Here is a 15,661-nt window from a genome sequence, read left to right as displayed (position 1 = left end):
TGGTGTCCTCTCCTCCCTCTTTCCTACGCCAATTCTCCGGGGTTTAACTGCTCGCCTGTCTCAGTCAGGACACCATCTGTTTAAAGGCCAGAGCCACAAACCTCACATGTTCATCTCCTACTCCTCCTCATCTGTTCATGTGTGCATGTGTATATTTGAACAGATTCACAATAAAACCAATGTATTTACAGTAGATTTCCTCATTAAAAAAAAACGTTAAGTTATTTCCTTTATTTGTACATCAATATTGCAAAGTTTGGACTGACCAATATATTACTGCCTATTTATTCTCTCCCAAGTTTACCAATTTCAATCACATAGTATAAATTTAAATGAGTTGAAATAGCATAATTTTAATTTCATCCCCCTAATTTTTCCCCTCACTCCCTCAGTTGTCTGGTTACCATCTGCTGTCATATTTTGTTTCAACAAATTCAGTATCAGATGACATCTAATCGATCAGCTTTGTCACCATGGTTATGGCAGGGAGGAGGAAGAGGGAAGTAACGGAGGAGTACAGAGATGAGATATCGAGGCAAAGCAGCAGTTCTGCTGCATTTTTAAAGGTGTGTGCCATGAATTGCCAAAGCAGAGTAAGAATCCTTTTTTTTTTTAAAAGCTATAGCTGCTAACAATAGCTATAACTGTTGTTGATTATTTTCAACAATAAAAACAAAATACTGTAGGTTATGGAAAATGCAAATCAAGAGTCCTCAGAGATCAATACAATGTCTTCACTTGCTTGTTTTGTCCAGTCACTGTTTCTTGCTACTGTACAGTGCAAACTGTGGAGGCCTGATTGTGACAAACTGCACACAAACAAACAAACAAATAAACATAAAAACTGCAATGGACTTCATGCTTCCAATTCTGTTTTTCCTGCCAGTATAACTTGGGATCAATGTACAGCAGGTCAGTTACAATAAATGTATAGAAACTTGTAATTTGTCTGCAGACATGAATATATAGGAGAAAAGTTTTCCAAAAATAAATCAACAGGTTCTAAATTATGATTCAAAAATTCAGCATTTAATCTCAACACAATTAGTGTCCGACTTTTCTTTTTGAATATTACTGAAGTGCCTGTTCCTTTTCCCAAAACTTTTAATTTTAACTTTTAAAATTAGAAGTAAACTTTTTAGAACACACAGGCCCATAGGGAAAAAAAAACAAATAAAATGAGAGGCAATGCTATGATTTAATTCAGTGGAGTTGTCCCTTTGCCATCTGTTTATTCACTGCAAAACAAACAACCCATCCAGCCCTGCTAACAAGTTTTTATGCAGTTTTCTGGCATTTGATTCAGCTTTGCTGTTAGGCCTGTACATATAATTCCCAAATGTATGAAACTGAAAGAAGAACTCTGAGGGAGAGGATGAGACAGTAGATAGACCCTTAACAAACCTAAATTGATATAGAAAGCTTAAAGAAAAAAGCAGAGCAGATGGATTTGTTACACACCTGAGAATAACACTGGGAAATGCCTGTGGGATATTTTGTGTGAGTTAAAATTCAAGAGTTATCTCCCTTAAACCTAAAAGCAGCAACTTCAATTTGTGTCTTATTCTGACAACTTAAATAGGATTTCTCTTCAACTGGTTCAGCAAGACAGACATGACAGAGGACACCTGTCTCTAACTGCTCAGGGACAGTTAATGGACAGTGGAGAGAAATAAGATGTTAATGTGAGACAGAGAGATAAAAGAAGAGACTTTCTCTTCAGTCACAGAGTTTACTATGGAAACAGCAGAAATCATATGTCTGTGTTGTAACATGAAATAAACATGCACAAGGTTTGTCTGTCCTTCCCTCTATTAATAATTTAATTCGTAGTTTTACGGGTATGTGCCGTTGCAGTTTGCTGAACATCACTTCACTGCGTTGCCTTCAGGGGCTTTGGCTCATATGACCCTACTTGGCTGCCAAACACATAATAAGGGACTTGGTTCCCTAATAATAATGACAGAAATGAAGAAAATAATGGAAGGAGGGGAGATCATCATACATAGCATAATAAGTACAGCATTTGAAGTTTATATTCCAGTATAAATTCCAGTACATTGGCTGGGAGCTTTTAAAACAAGATTTAAATTAAAAGACTAAAGATGAAAAGATGACGGGGTCAAGGAGACAAACAAATCAAAATAACAAAGTGTTTCAAATAGCCTAGATCAAGCAAAATATAGATTCTGCTCCTTTTTTTCTCAAAAAGGCTTATATATCATTACATATATCATACCATTACCAGGAACAACAGTCACAGCAGACTCATATATTGACTCTTATATGTCAATGTACTTTGTAATTAAACTGTAGACAGTTTATGAATTTGAAATGAAACAGATTTTTCACAAGTCACACCAAAATGTACATACGTGCCATATAAAGGCACCAAAAAGGATTGCTCATTATGAACATTTCCAGGTGGGAGTAATATATGCACATGCTACATATCTGAGGAATCATATAATGATATAGCACTGTCAAAACTCCCTCAACACCTGTCCCTGGTTTGCAGGGATACACCAGCTGTACCTCACTTTGGCATTTCTTTCTCATTAGAAAATGATAAAAAACAGCTGTTGGATTAAGAGAGGAAACCACAGTAGCAACTGTTTGATATAACTTTAGAAAAGTGAGCTCTTGCCTGACATGAATGCAATGTTTAACCAAATACAAACTTTTATTACTTCCTCCAACTACAAACTTTATATGAATATCCAACATTGCCGCAGCTGGCACCAAGTCAAAGTCATGACAAACGGTGATTTCCCTGCTGCAAGTGATGCAATGTGTCTTATTACTGGTGTAAGCTGCTCTCTGGTAGACCTGTAGGTACAAAAACATTTTTCTATAACTTCATTCCAGTAGCACATAATTTAGCTAGTCCAGTACTAATAATACATGTACTAGCAAATGGTGATAATGTGTCAGTAAAAAGTAGCTTTTGTCATTTATGGTCTTGCTCCGTTAATTGGAAAATCCTTGTGCATTTCATCACTTTATGATACTGAAACAAGAGGAACAGGCACGTTAAGCAAAGATACTCAAGGTTTAGATAGAGGCCTCTGTAAAGCCTAAACTTTCTGCAGCTGCTATGACTTGAATTACCTTTGTATCTCTGCCAGGAAGCAGTGCCAAAAGTATCAAGAAATATAGTAAATCCTAGCTCTGTTTACTTCTGGTCATTGCAATGATTAGATCAGTGACATTAAAGCGCCAAAGGTTGTAGTTTACATGAGTTGAAATATTTCTCGCTCTGCCAATATATAACTATAATTCATGACTAGCCATCTGGATGGCTGTTATTCACTTTGGACTTAACCTTCCAGTGCCCTGGCAGATATTCACACACTGCTGTTGAGCCATAAACTGCATCAAATCAATCCCTTGACACCATCTAGTGGTAAAAAGTAGGAAGTCATTTTCTGTACGGTTTGATGAGAGTGTGTTATAAGAGAATGAGACCCTATGCAATAAATGCACTCCAAACACAAGCCATGCAGTCTTACCTTTTTTATAAGAAATATAAGAAGAGCTTATGTCTGAATCATTTGCCCAAGTTTCCATTCACAAATCCCACACTCACGCCTTAAATATTTAATTATATGTGTTATACAAAATCATCAAAGGAAATCTGTCATATTAATATTTTAACAAGGCAGATTCCTGCAGTGAGGAAAATAAACATATAATATAAGTGTTTACTGGAACAAACGTGGGATTTTATTTAAATTGTGGTCATATATATAAGGACAAAATTGCAATTGTTCACTCATTGAACACATGGTGGCACTGTGGTCTACATTTTGACAGCATTATCCAGCATTTTCTATTAGGTCTCATTTTCTGAAATTATCTGTAATTGTAGGTGCAAATTTTTTATTCTGCTATGCTTACCATTTTCATGGTTATATGTTAAAGTGCTCCAAAATGTGTGCTGCAGATGTTCCTTTTATGTATGTTACGATGCCATGATGAAACGCCTTGAGCAGCACATACCACATACCTGACACATGTAGAAGGAAGTATGAGACATACTTGTGAGCACAACATACAGCCCTGCAACACAACAGTCTGGGATCATGTAGCCCAATCTATCACAAACCACAAAAACATAGCTCGCAGCATAACACTCGATCCCTTCACGTCGCAACAGAGGGAATGCAACCAGCAGCTCAAAATGAAGCACGATGAACACTAACATACTAGTTCAGTGATGGCATAAAAAAGAGAGAAGAGCCTCCTTATAAACATGCCTCATAATTTTAAATATGAACTATCCATGGGGGGTTTTTCAAATAGATACAAAGCTTTAAAACTCAAATCAACTGCAACAAGATAGAAAAATGAGAAATATTAGGAGTTGGAAAAGCGCATTCATATGTCTCACTCATGTGGTATCCTCACATGCATGCATGCATGTGTGCCCATGTGCTAATATGTACCAGTTGTTCATTACCCCCTCCTCCTCACAGTGGCTGCATAGATGCTACTTAGGTCTGATTTTGATCCCATATGTGTGCCAGCTCACGTTTGCCTTTAAAACCAAAAGTATTGTAAAGTAAAAAAGAGCTGGAGAGCAGTAACAGCAGAGTGAAGATGACTCAACCACATCTGCTTCATGTGGTTTGAAAACATCAGGAGTGGCACAAGAGTATTTAAACATGTTATACACGCATAGACAAAGACAGACATGCATGCTCTCAAATGTCCACAAGGTTGCTGTACTAAAGACACAAAAAGAGAGACACAAACAAACATACAGCTTTTTATAGGTAGGCTGGAATAAAACACAGACACCATTGGAGTAGATCATATGTTTAGATATACAGTTATTTTTACTGATAAACCCTATACATTCTTGGCTTTTAGTGGTATATCAGTTTCACTCCATGTTTTAAAGTGCTTTCCAGTTTCGGTGATATGTGGATGAGAGGACTGAGAAACGATCCCACAGTGCCATCTGACTGACTGATTGATGAACTTGACTGCTGATTGACAGCATCTGTGAGAGTGCAAATGACCCACAGGCCTTGGTGTATAAAAGCAGCATGTTCAGGTTTGGTCTGATATGCATTTTCTGTTGTGTTATTGTGTTCATCATTTACAGTTTTTTCTTAGCTTTCACATGGGTAAGTTATTTTTTGCTTTTTTTTTTTTGTTTTTTTTTTAACTGAAATTATCTTAACTGTTGCTGTGTTTTTATTTGGTACTTAATTGTTGCTGACCTAATAGGCACTTTCTTTAATTCTTGGCTTGACAGCAAAGAAGGTGTTGATCGTCTATGCTCACCAAAGCTCTGGCTCATTTAATGCTGCAGCCAAAGATGCTGCTGTTGAGGTTTTAACAGCTCAGGGCTGCACAGTGGATGTGTCTGACCTGTATGTCATGAAGTTTAAAGCCACTGCTACTGCTGAAGACATCACTGGTATATAGAGATTCCACTAGTATCAGTATGTTCTTTGGCTGGCCTTGTGCCTTAAAACTGTTTCATTTTCAACAGGTGAAGTTAAAAATGCTGGCAACTTCTGTTATCTGGAGGAGACCAAACTGGCATGGGAGGAAGGGAAACTGTCTGCTGATATCACAGAAGAACAACGTAAAGTCACAGAGGCAGACCTAATTATCTTTCAGGTAGAGTCTGAGAGGGAGTAATGGGTCAAATCCATAGCAAGCTACGCTAAAACTAACTTGAAATTGTTTAGTTTCCCATGTACTGGTTTACCGTTCCTGCGATCATGAAGGGCTGGATTGATCGGGTGCTCACAATGGGCTTTGCCTATTCTCAGGAGAAGAGATACAGCCATGGAGTCTTCAAGGTAAAATATCTAGGGGTTTGCAGTACTTCATTTTGTGGGGTCCCCCCTTCTCCATAAATGTGTTGGCTTTCTGCACAGGACAAGAAAGCCATGTTGTCCTTCACCACTGGATCTCAGGAGTCCATGTTTAGTGCAAATGGCATCAATGGAGACATGAATGTCACACTATGGCCACTGCAGGTGTTTTTATTAATCTTTGCATGAATAAACTAACTCAAATATTTTTAATGTGGTTAACTTTTTTCCTTCCCATCTATGCAGAATGGCATCCTTCACTATTGTGGCTTCCAGGTTCTGGCCCCTCAGATCTTCTGGGCTCCAGCTTACGTTCCCGCTGAGGCACGCAGCACCATGCTGGAGTCTTGGCGTGCACGACTGCAAGGCCTCCTGGAAGAAGAGCTGATTTCCTTCACTCCCTCGGACTGCTTTGACCTGGAAAAGGGTTTCCAGCTGAAGCCTGAGGTCCATGAGAACCATGCCACCAAAGAGTTTGGACTGACTGTGGGGATCCACCTGGGAAAGCCACTGCCACCAAACAATCAGATGAAAGCTGGAGTCTGAAGACAGCAGTGTTTCAGCGTCTTGCATATCTTCAACTGTATGATGAAAATAAAATGCCTGACAGAATTCTGACTCTTGGTACTTTTTCTGGTAGTTAATCATGTGCTGTACAGACTGGGTTTACATAAGTGATAACAGCCAGGGAATTTTAAGGTTAAGGACTTGGTCAGCACTTGCACAGTATTTGAACAGAAGGTAAGACTGTCTGGAATTAATGCAGCTGCTGCAGCAAATGTTTTATGGGCTCTTTGTCAAGTATGTGGCTAATGTTCTCAATTTTCCAAGCTTCTGCTGTGGTCACATGGCAGACAGATCAGTTTGTATACAACACTAGCTTTGTTGGATTTTAATGGCTTATTGTTCAGACACTTTTGCATATTAATCCTTAAAGGGTCTTGCAGGGCTCAGATTTAAAACTGATGCTGTTGCACTTCAAAAGGTAACCACCTCATTGAGCTGTGATGCTCATAACTTGTTTTTTTTTTTGTTACTGTGTTTCATAGCATCAATTTTGGCAAATTCATGCAGTGTAAACAAAAAATGGTGATTATTTGGTTAAAACAGTGTTTAACATCTGAAAAGTCAGATACTTGTCTCAGGAGTTGCTGGGGGGTTGAACCTGAATTTGCCTGGGAGCATAACTGCAAATGTTGCTCTGTACTTGCAGTGTGTAAAAATGTTTGCTAGCTTGTTAACTATATCAACTTAAATGATCAGTCAGATGGCACAATCCCACAGTGCCATCTGACTGATTGCTGAGCTTGATTGCTGATTGACAGCATCTGTGAACATGCAAATGACCCACAGGCCTTGGTGTATAAAAGCAGCATGTTCAGCTTTGATTTGATATGTACTGCATTTTCTGTTGTGCTATTTTTTTTTCATCATTTATAGTTGCTTGCTGGCTTTCACATGGGTGAGTTATTTTTATTTGTTTTTGCTGACAATTTTTGCAGCCTTAATCTTAAAGTTTGTCTTTCTTTTAGTATTTAGATGTTGCTGACCTAATGGGCACTTTCTTTAATTGTTGGCTTGACAGCAAAGAAGGTGTTGATCGTCTATGCTCACCAAAGCTCTGGCTCATTTAATGCTGCAGCCAAAGATGCTGCTGTTGAGGTTTTAACAGCTCAGGGCTGCACAGTGGATGTGTCTGACCTGTATGTCATGAAGTTTAAAGCCACTGCTACTGCTGAAGACATCACTGGTATATAGAGATTCCACTGGTATCAGTATGTTCTTTGGCTGGCCTTGTGCCTTAAAACTGTTTCATTTTCAACAGGTGAAGTTAAAAATGCTGGCAACTTCTGTTATCTGGAGGAGACCAAACTGGCATGGGAGGAAGGGAAACTGTCTGCTGATATCACAGAAGAACAACGTAAAGTCACAGAGGCAGACCTAATTATCTTTCAGGTAGAGTCTGAGAGGGAGTAATGGGTCAAATCCATAGCAAGCTACGCTAAAACTAACTTGTTTAGTTTCCCATGTACTGGTTTACCGTTCCTGCGATCATGAAGGGCTGGATTGATCGGGTGCTCACAATGGGCTTTGCCTATTCTCAGGAGAAGAGATACAGCCATGGAGTCTTCAAGGTAAAATATCTAGGGGTTTGCAGTACTTCATTTTGTGGGGTCCCCCCCTTCTCCATAAATGTGTTGGCTTTCTGCACAGGACAAGAAAGCCATGTTGTCCTTCACCACTGGATCTCAGGAGTCCATGTTTAGTGCAAATGGCATCAATGGAGACATGAATGTCACACTATGGCCACTGCAGGTGTTTTTATTAATCTTTGCATGAATAAACTAACTCAAATATTTTTAATGTGGTTAACTTTTTTCCTTCCCATCTATGCAGAATGGCATCCTTCACTATTGTGGCTTCCAGGTTCTGGCCCCTCAGATCTTCTGGGCTCCAGCTTACGTTCCCGCTGAGGCACGCAGCACCATGCTGGAGTCTTGGCGTGCACGACTGCAAGGCCTCCTGGGAGAAGAGCTGCTTTCCTTTACTCCCTCGGACTGCTTTGACCTGGAAAAGGGTTTCCAGCTGAAGCCTGAGGTCCATGAGAACCATGCCACCAAAGAGTTTGGACTGACTGTGGGGATCCACCTGGGAAAGCCACTGCCACCAAACAATCAGATGAAAGCTGGAGTCTGAAGACAGCAGTGTTTCAGCGTCTTGCATATCTTCAACTGTATGATGAAAATAAAATGCCTGACAGAATTCTGACTCTTGGTACTTTTTCTGGTAGTTAATCATGTGCTGTACAGACTGGGTTTACATAAGTGATAACAGCCAGGGAATTTTAAGGTTAAGGACTTGGTCAGCACTTGCACAGTATTTGAATAGAAGGTAAGACTAATACATCTTGCATTAATGCAGCTGCTGTAGCAAATGCATTTATGGGCGCTTTGTCAAGAATGGGGCTAACTTTCCCAAGCTTCTGGTCTTTTCACATGGCAAAGAGATCAGCCTTTCAACACTAGCTGTGTTGAATTTTAGCTTCATTGTTTGGACACTTCTGTATATCAATACTTAAGGTCTTTCAAAGATAAGGTTTTTATTTTTAAAAAAGGGAAAGCTGTTGTGTCCAGAGTGTAATCCTCATTTAGCTGTCAAACCTACAACTTTTTTTGGTCACTGTTTCATACCATTAATTTTGCCCACTTCATGCAGAAAAAACCATGTAGTAAACAAAGAGTGCCAGTATTTGGCATCAAAAAATGTACATACTTCCCTTCCCTCAGTTTATCAGAACCTGGATTTGCCCAGAAGCACAACTCCAAATAAATGTTGCTCTGTATTTGCAGGGTGTGTAAAAATGTTTGCTAGCTTAACTATATCAACTTTAAATGATCATATATCAATGCTGTGGTCACAGCTCGTTTCTGCAGCCTGAAGTGACAAAAATATTCAGTTAATGCAGGTTTAAATAACATTTTGTTGTATTTGTCCCATCTTTGGAGTCATAAACAGACCCTGTGATCTACTGGGCCCCTGGGGAGAAATGGTCCTCTCCTCTACTTCTAACTACCTTAATGAGAAGGTTTCTAACTGAAGCCTGGGTTCAAAAGAAATGTGCTATATCATTCTCTACTCAGCACTCGATCAAAGCTGGAGAGTACTGATGAAACTCTGCTCTTTTGGTTCTGTCTGTGTAATTAAATCTATATTTTGCTGATTCCTGTATGTTTGGGTGAGGCGAGTTTAAGTCTCTTTGTTTTGGACAGGTTGTTTTGCACAAATCAAACATCAGTCTCAAGGTCTAGTTGTCCTTACGTTGTATAAAAACATACTGAAGACCACATAGTCTACTTGCGTGCAGGCTTTGGCTGTATACAGAAATATAAGTGGCCAAGCACTTTTCCCAGAGAAGCAGCTTTTGTTTGGGTATGGAGGAAATGAGATGGAGGCAGGGGAGGGGTGTGGGGAGTGTGGGGCTGCAGGGTGCACACTTAAGGAAATGGCCTTGTGCTGTGATGTCCAGGCTACAGCCTGTCACGTGTAGGGACTTGACGGTGTGCATTTTTCACAGCTGCGGTTCCACAAGGTCACCACCGTGTGCTTGTTTATGTTGAGCGAGGTCCAGTTTGATAATCACCTGTTCTAGATAATGTTTTTCTTCATGCTGAGAAAAAATGGTGATTTTGGTGATCTCTGCGCACCATTTAATGTTTGTGATACAATATGGAGTTAAGTCAGGAAGTGTCTCAGTTAAAAGCCAGACACTGTGGTTAAATGTGAAGCAACTGAAAGGTTTTTATAATTATGCATAAATTTGCTTCATTCATATGATTAAATCAGTAGAGCTACACAGAAATGAAAACAAATTCCTTTTCTATATGCGTCATTGTCCTAGAAATTATGCCACAGTCTATGATCTGATGTCCATCCTGCCTTCACATTGTCTGTCCCAGTTCTCCCACCCTGGCTGCAGGGAAGTTCATTTTTGGCTGGTTCAATGGGAGGAAGTTGGCACCGTCATATACCAGGCACAGAACAGTGTCTCCGGAAAAGCGTTCCTGTTTTGCTGATAGCTCAAATACACATATTTATTCTGATAAAAAAATAGCAATATAATTTGCAGAGGAAGCCTGAATGTGATGTAAACTTTGCTCATACCCCATCTGTTCTTCAAACAATAGTTTTTAATAACATACAGCCCAGATTATAATAAATAAATAATTTGGCATTTCAGTATAATTTTTCACTTTCTAGCCAAAAAGAAAAGATTTATTCCACTGTCATATGTTGTGCTTGTGTTAAGCTACCACCAGCATCCGGTTAGCTTAGATTAGACCGGGAAGTGAGAAAATACTAGGTTGGCTGTTCTTGAGTAACAAAATCGCACTAATTACCACATGACAATATATCTTCTTTATTTACTCAGTACAAAAAAAATGAAATGTCATGGGGGAGCAGTGCTATGTGCGAGACTATCCTTTGTGCAGGTGTACTCACTTCCTGAAGTCTCTGCTTGGTCCCTGGGAACTGCTCCAGGCAAATACATAATCTCATAATCCCCTCTATAACCCAAAGCTGATGTGTTTACGTTTTAGGGTTTTACTGAATGAGCAAATAAGTACATCAGTTACTGAAGTGGTAACTAGCTTTTTCAACCAGAGTCCAGCAGCTAACCAGCTGCTAGCAGCAGAGAAGAGCAGCACTGTGCCGCCGTGGTTAGCACTGTTGCCTCACATCAAGAAAATTGTAGGTTTCAATACCTTTAAACCTGGGGATTTTCTGTGTTGGCTTTGAATGTTTTCCCTGTGTTTTCTCTGGGTGCTCTGTCTTCCTCCCACAGTCCAAAGCCATGCAGTTTAGTGTTAGACTGAATGGTGACCTTGAATTGCCCATAGATGCAAATGTGAGTGTGTGTGTATGTGTTTGTCTGTTTCTGTGTGTGTCAGCCGTGCGATAGACTGGCGATCTGTCCAGGGTTTACTCTGGCTCTTGCCCAATCTCAGCTGGGACTGGCTCCAACCCACTTGCAGTCCTGGAGGATGTGCCAGGAAAAGCGATAGATAATGGAGGGATAGACAGGAGGGTAATATTGATCTTCACATTTAACTCTTGGCAAAAATCAGTGAGCATGTTTGCCAAATTATCAAATTATTGCTTTGTAACAAAGATTAAAATGTAAATGTAACAAATATAAGTACTGTGTAGACTTGATTCCTTTAAAAACATGTAAGAAAACATTGCTGAGCTGGATGCAATTGGTTGCTGTTGGTTGACTTTTGGGTGTTTTGATTAGGCCATAAATGGTTCCTTGTGTTTACACCAGATGTCACATGGTTAACAACAGGGCAGCCATTAAACACTATGATCTAAACAGACAGGAAACGACAGAGTTGGTGAAGTGCTAGAGAAAAAAACGTTTGCTGAAATTAGGTAAATTATTTACATTATTCATTCTCTCACTCTTTCAGGGGCTACATTAAAATTCAATCAATTATATCTCAGCAAAAACCACAGCTTGTTGAACATGTGTGTGTGTGTGTGTGTGGGTGTGTGTGTGTGTGAGAGAGAGAGAGAGAGAGAGAGAGTAGGTCCATGTGGGCATATACACGAGGAAAATCTGTGAGGCACGGTTCAGGGCTGTTATATTAAGACTGACAGCCGGAAAGGTTTGCAATGAAGAACTACTGGGGTTTTGCTTTATACTTACAACTGATGCTGGTACCTTTGTATCACAGAGTCCATTGTATGTTCCCTGTCATCATGAAACTGAGGAATTCACTTTGACATCTGAGCACAATCATCCCCCCCACACTACACCAATCACAGTAGCCTTTTAAATCAATCTTGCAGCACACAGGTCGATTCCCACAGTACTTTTAAAGAGAAAAATGACAAGATTGATAGTTCAACAATACAATTCTTCACACACCAGTAACTCAAACATACAACATTTTATGTGAGCATACTTGCAAGAATAGCCTGTCCACGTTTGGATGTGTGTGTCCATGGAAGTAAAATCTCACGGACCCTTATGTGCTGCGATCACAGCCTGAATGGCTGGTTAGAAAAATGATAAAAAGGCTGGACTTGGACAGCTGTGGAGGAACACAACGATAACAGAGTCAAGGAGCTGTTTACGAGGACCAAAAAAGAAAGAGAAAAACATGGGTGAAAATAATAGCAATTGCTGCCTTCTTCCTCTTTTCATGAACTTCTGCAGGATGTGTCTTTCATGCCTCGTTCTTTTCATCCCCATCTCCATCCTTCTTTTGTGTTAGTCATCTCCTCTCACCAGTGTGAAAATACACAGGAAACTTTTACCACAATGGGACTTTTCACGCATCTTTTGCTCATTAGGGATTTGAATGCTCACTAGAGGCGTATTCCTCACGGGATTCAACTATATTTCACCACATATAAGCAAATGCTTTCACAAATCAGGCTCCTGACAGGCATTTCGCTCAGCTCGACTGGCAGTGATAGGGCCCAGGCATGCCTGCGCTTTGCAACTTTGAAACTCTTACACGGAAGGTCTGCCATCATCGTTTTGATGAATGGATGGACAACAGGCTATTGGCCTCCATTCAGGCTCTGATGTATAGAGTGCTTGGTAGTGGGAGCCTGATGTGAGGCAGCAAAGCTGTTTTGTATTTACAAGCAGAGGCTGAATGTGACTGGGAGGTTCAGGAAAGGCTTTCCGTGGTTTAGGGCATCACAGTGACAGGGTTAAGACTGTAGTGAGCCATTACGCTCCTCTCTAAATACTTTTCTATACTGTAATGAGAAGCAGATCTCTACTATCTCCACCACAGTTTGCAGAGTGATGGGACCAACAGACACATGGTGAAAACCATGTTTGATCCTTTGCTGCAATGTTGACTCCTCTTTCATTTCTATCTTTGATTCAATCTTTTTTCTGGTTTTTGTTTCATGCATCTTAATTCATATATTTCACCCACTGTCATACATCTGTATAAACAATGAAACACTAAAATATCCACGTTTTTGTATGACCAATAGATGTAACCAGAGGCTCAGGATAATAGATGAGACTATGGAGAAGGACTAGATGAATGGGATTGCTAGAACTACTGACCTAGGAGCTCCAGGCGCAAAGCACTCAACTCCAGATGCTGCTTGCATTGCCACATCCTGGTCATAATCCCCCTGCAGTGCCACATTCACTTGAGTGTATGCAATCGGTCGGGAGACCATGAATGTGAACCACCTGTGACAGAGAAAAACAGCTTGAGGTAATTTTCCATCATATGTTTCTCTGGTGATTTTGATCAGACATTTAATGCCACAGGGTCTTTTTTGAAGGACATGATATTTACACTGTATCGCCATTTAGATCTTTTCCATTAAAATGAGCCAGGCTTCATTCATCTGGGATGTTTATCTACATTACTTATTCTATCATCTTGTTTGAGTGCCGTGAAGTGTTTATATCCAATAAAGCCGGCAGTATTTTGGTTTTCTCTGTGTTCATATTCAAACCTGGCTATTTTTGTTTGCGATTGAAACGTCACTTTGTCTATGTTAAATCAGCCTGTTTACTATTGATCCAAGTTAAAAGTTTTAACCTCAAGTTAAACCATGAACTTGATCCCAGTGAGTGATTGTGCGTCAGCATCAGGACTTTCAGTCATAGGCTGGCAAGTCATCACCTACAGGTAGTGCCGGTAGCTAGTGAAACTATTACTGCAGGCTTCTGCAAAACACAGTGCATTCCAACCGCACTGACGGTCCATTTTTCATTTAGCGTGACAGCACAATAGGGGCAAACATTAGCCACCTTTTCTGTGAAACCTAGAGTATGGAGAGACAAATCGGGATTGTCAGGATAGGATTACTAGATTTGAGCTTCAGCCTCAAGGGATCACAACACCTTTTCTGCAACCTGTGGACAGATTCTGTCATTCAGTAAGCTGAGTATACTGGACACTCGCTGTCCCCTGGAGCAAGACTCATTCCCAGCTCTATGCATGATTCCAGTGGCCCTTATCATAGTAGTCAATATGGGGTAAGTGTAGGCTACATGTTTGTGTGCAAAACTCCAGAAAGGATGGGACTGAACAGAGAACTGTAAGACTTGCAGAAAGAAAGAAGTATTTGCACTTTGTTTGAGTTACTACTGCGCACAGAGATGATGGACAAAGTCAATGGGCTGTATGAGCTATAGCGCCTCATAGTCAGCAGCAAAGCATGAAGGTAATGACAGATTTAATGAAGTCAGAGAAATGCAGAGAATGAAAAAAGCAGAGAGAGCTCTGCAAGAGAAAAGCAATGTAAAAGTCATGTTTTTAGCTGTTATAATCTTATGCCTGTTAGTAGCATAGCTCATACCTTCAGTGCTACCATGACCTTTGACTTTTAAAGGAACAATGTGTAGTATTTAGAGTGACCTTTTAGCATAAATCGAATACAGTATTCATAAATATATTCTTGGTGTGTAAACACCAGAAAATACCATCCATTGCATTTTCTTAGAATCTTAGAATGAGCCTTTAACATCTACGTAGGAAGCGGGTTTCCTTTCACAGAGGCAGCCATGTTGTACCTCCCTGTTTCTACAGTAGCACAGAATGGGCAAACCAAACACTGGCTCTAAACTGGATGTCTTGTTTTACCCACCCTGGAAAAGTGTGGGGTGAGATGTCAGGGGTGCTTGGAAGGTTGTATTCTGCAATCTCACCACTAGATTCTGCTAAATTGTTCACATTTTACACATTGCACCTTTAAGTTTATTGAAATATCTAGACAAATTCTGAGATAGTGAATATAGTAGTAAAATTTGGTATACACATTCATAGTCCTTAAGAGATGAATTATAAATAGGGAATCCTGTAAATCATTAAAATCATCAAGGTTTTATTTTGTCCAATACATTACTTTATAATTCGCAAAATTCCTGACATTTCCATCAGCCTCAGCTAATGTGTTTAGTGCTAATTAACAATTGTTAGCAAGCAGGTTAACACACTAAAATACATGGAAACTAATACCTGCTTAACATCAACATGCTAGCATTTTGATTGACAGGTTAGCATAATGATGTAAGCATTTAGCTCAAGTACAGCCTCACAAAGACTAGAATGGCTGTAGATCTATCAAATGACTGTATATGAATGGAGTTGCTATGCAGATCACACAATTATTGCCAAACTGTGCAGCTTCACTCAGCTCTATTGTGTTTGTTAGTGGATTCCAGCTACTGTTTTAGTGCATGGCACATAACTTTACTATTTAGGGTCACTCTCACCTCTGTCAGCATTGTTTCCAGCTGCAGCAGGATGCAAAAAAATTCTAAAAAGCCC

General features: G+C 39.9%; 2 protein-coding genes across 2 annotated transcripts; both read left to right on the top strand.

The window, feature by feature from the left end:
- The first annotated feature begins 473 nt into the window (after nt 1-473).
- Nucleotides 474-6,383, top strand: LOC113122990 (NAD(P)H dehydrogenase [quinone] 1-like). Its single transcript, XM_026294701.1, has 6 exons — nt 474-566; nt 5,239-5,431; nt 5,507-5,637; nt 5,709-5,822; nt 5,901-6,002; nt 6,084-6,383. Exons 1-6 carry the CDS (start codon nt 474-476, stop codon nt 6,381-6,383), a joined length of 933 nt encoding a protein of 310 aa, XP_026150486.1.
- Nucleotides 6,384-7,403: 1,020 nt separating this feature from the next.
- On the top strand, nt 7,404-8,534 carry LOC113123624 (NAD(P)H dehydrogenase [quinone] 1-like; the record flags this gene model as incomplete). The annotated part of the gene is made up of 5 exons (XM_026295821.1): nt 7,404-7,587; nt 7,663-7,793; nt 7,859-7,972; nt 8,052-8,153; nt 8,235-8,534. Coding segments are annotated over 5 exons (831 nt in total), but the record flags the coding sequence as incomplete, so codon positions are not given.
- Nucleotides 8,535-15,661: the final 7,127 nt, after the last annotated feature.

Source organism: Mastacembelus armatus, chromosome 21 (assembly GCF_900324485.2).
Source record: "Mastacembelus armatus chromosome 21, fMasArm1.2, whole genome shotgun sequence".
NCBI lineage: Eukaryota > Metazoa > Chordata > Actinopteri > Synbranchiformes > Mastacembelidae > Mastacembelus > Mastacembelus armatus.
The sequence above is the reverse complement of the archived record's forward strand: the minus strand, read 5'-3'. Positions and strand labels throughout refer to the sequence as shown.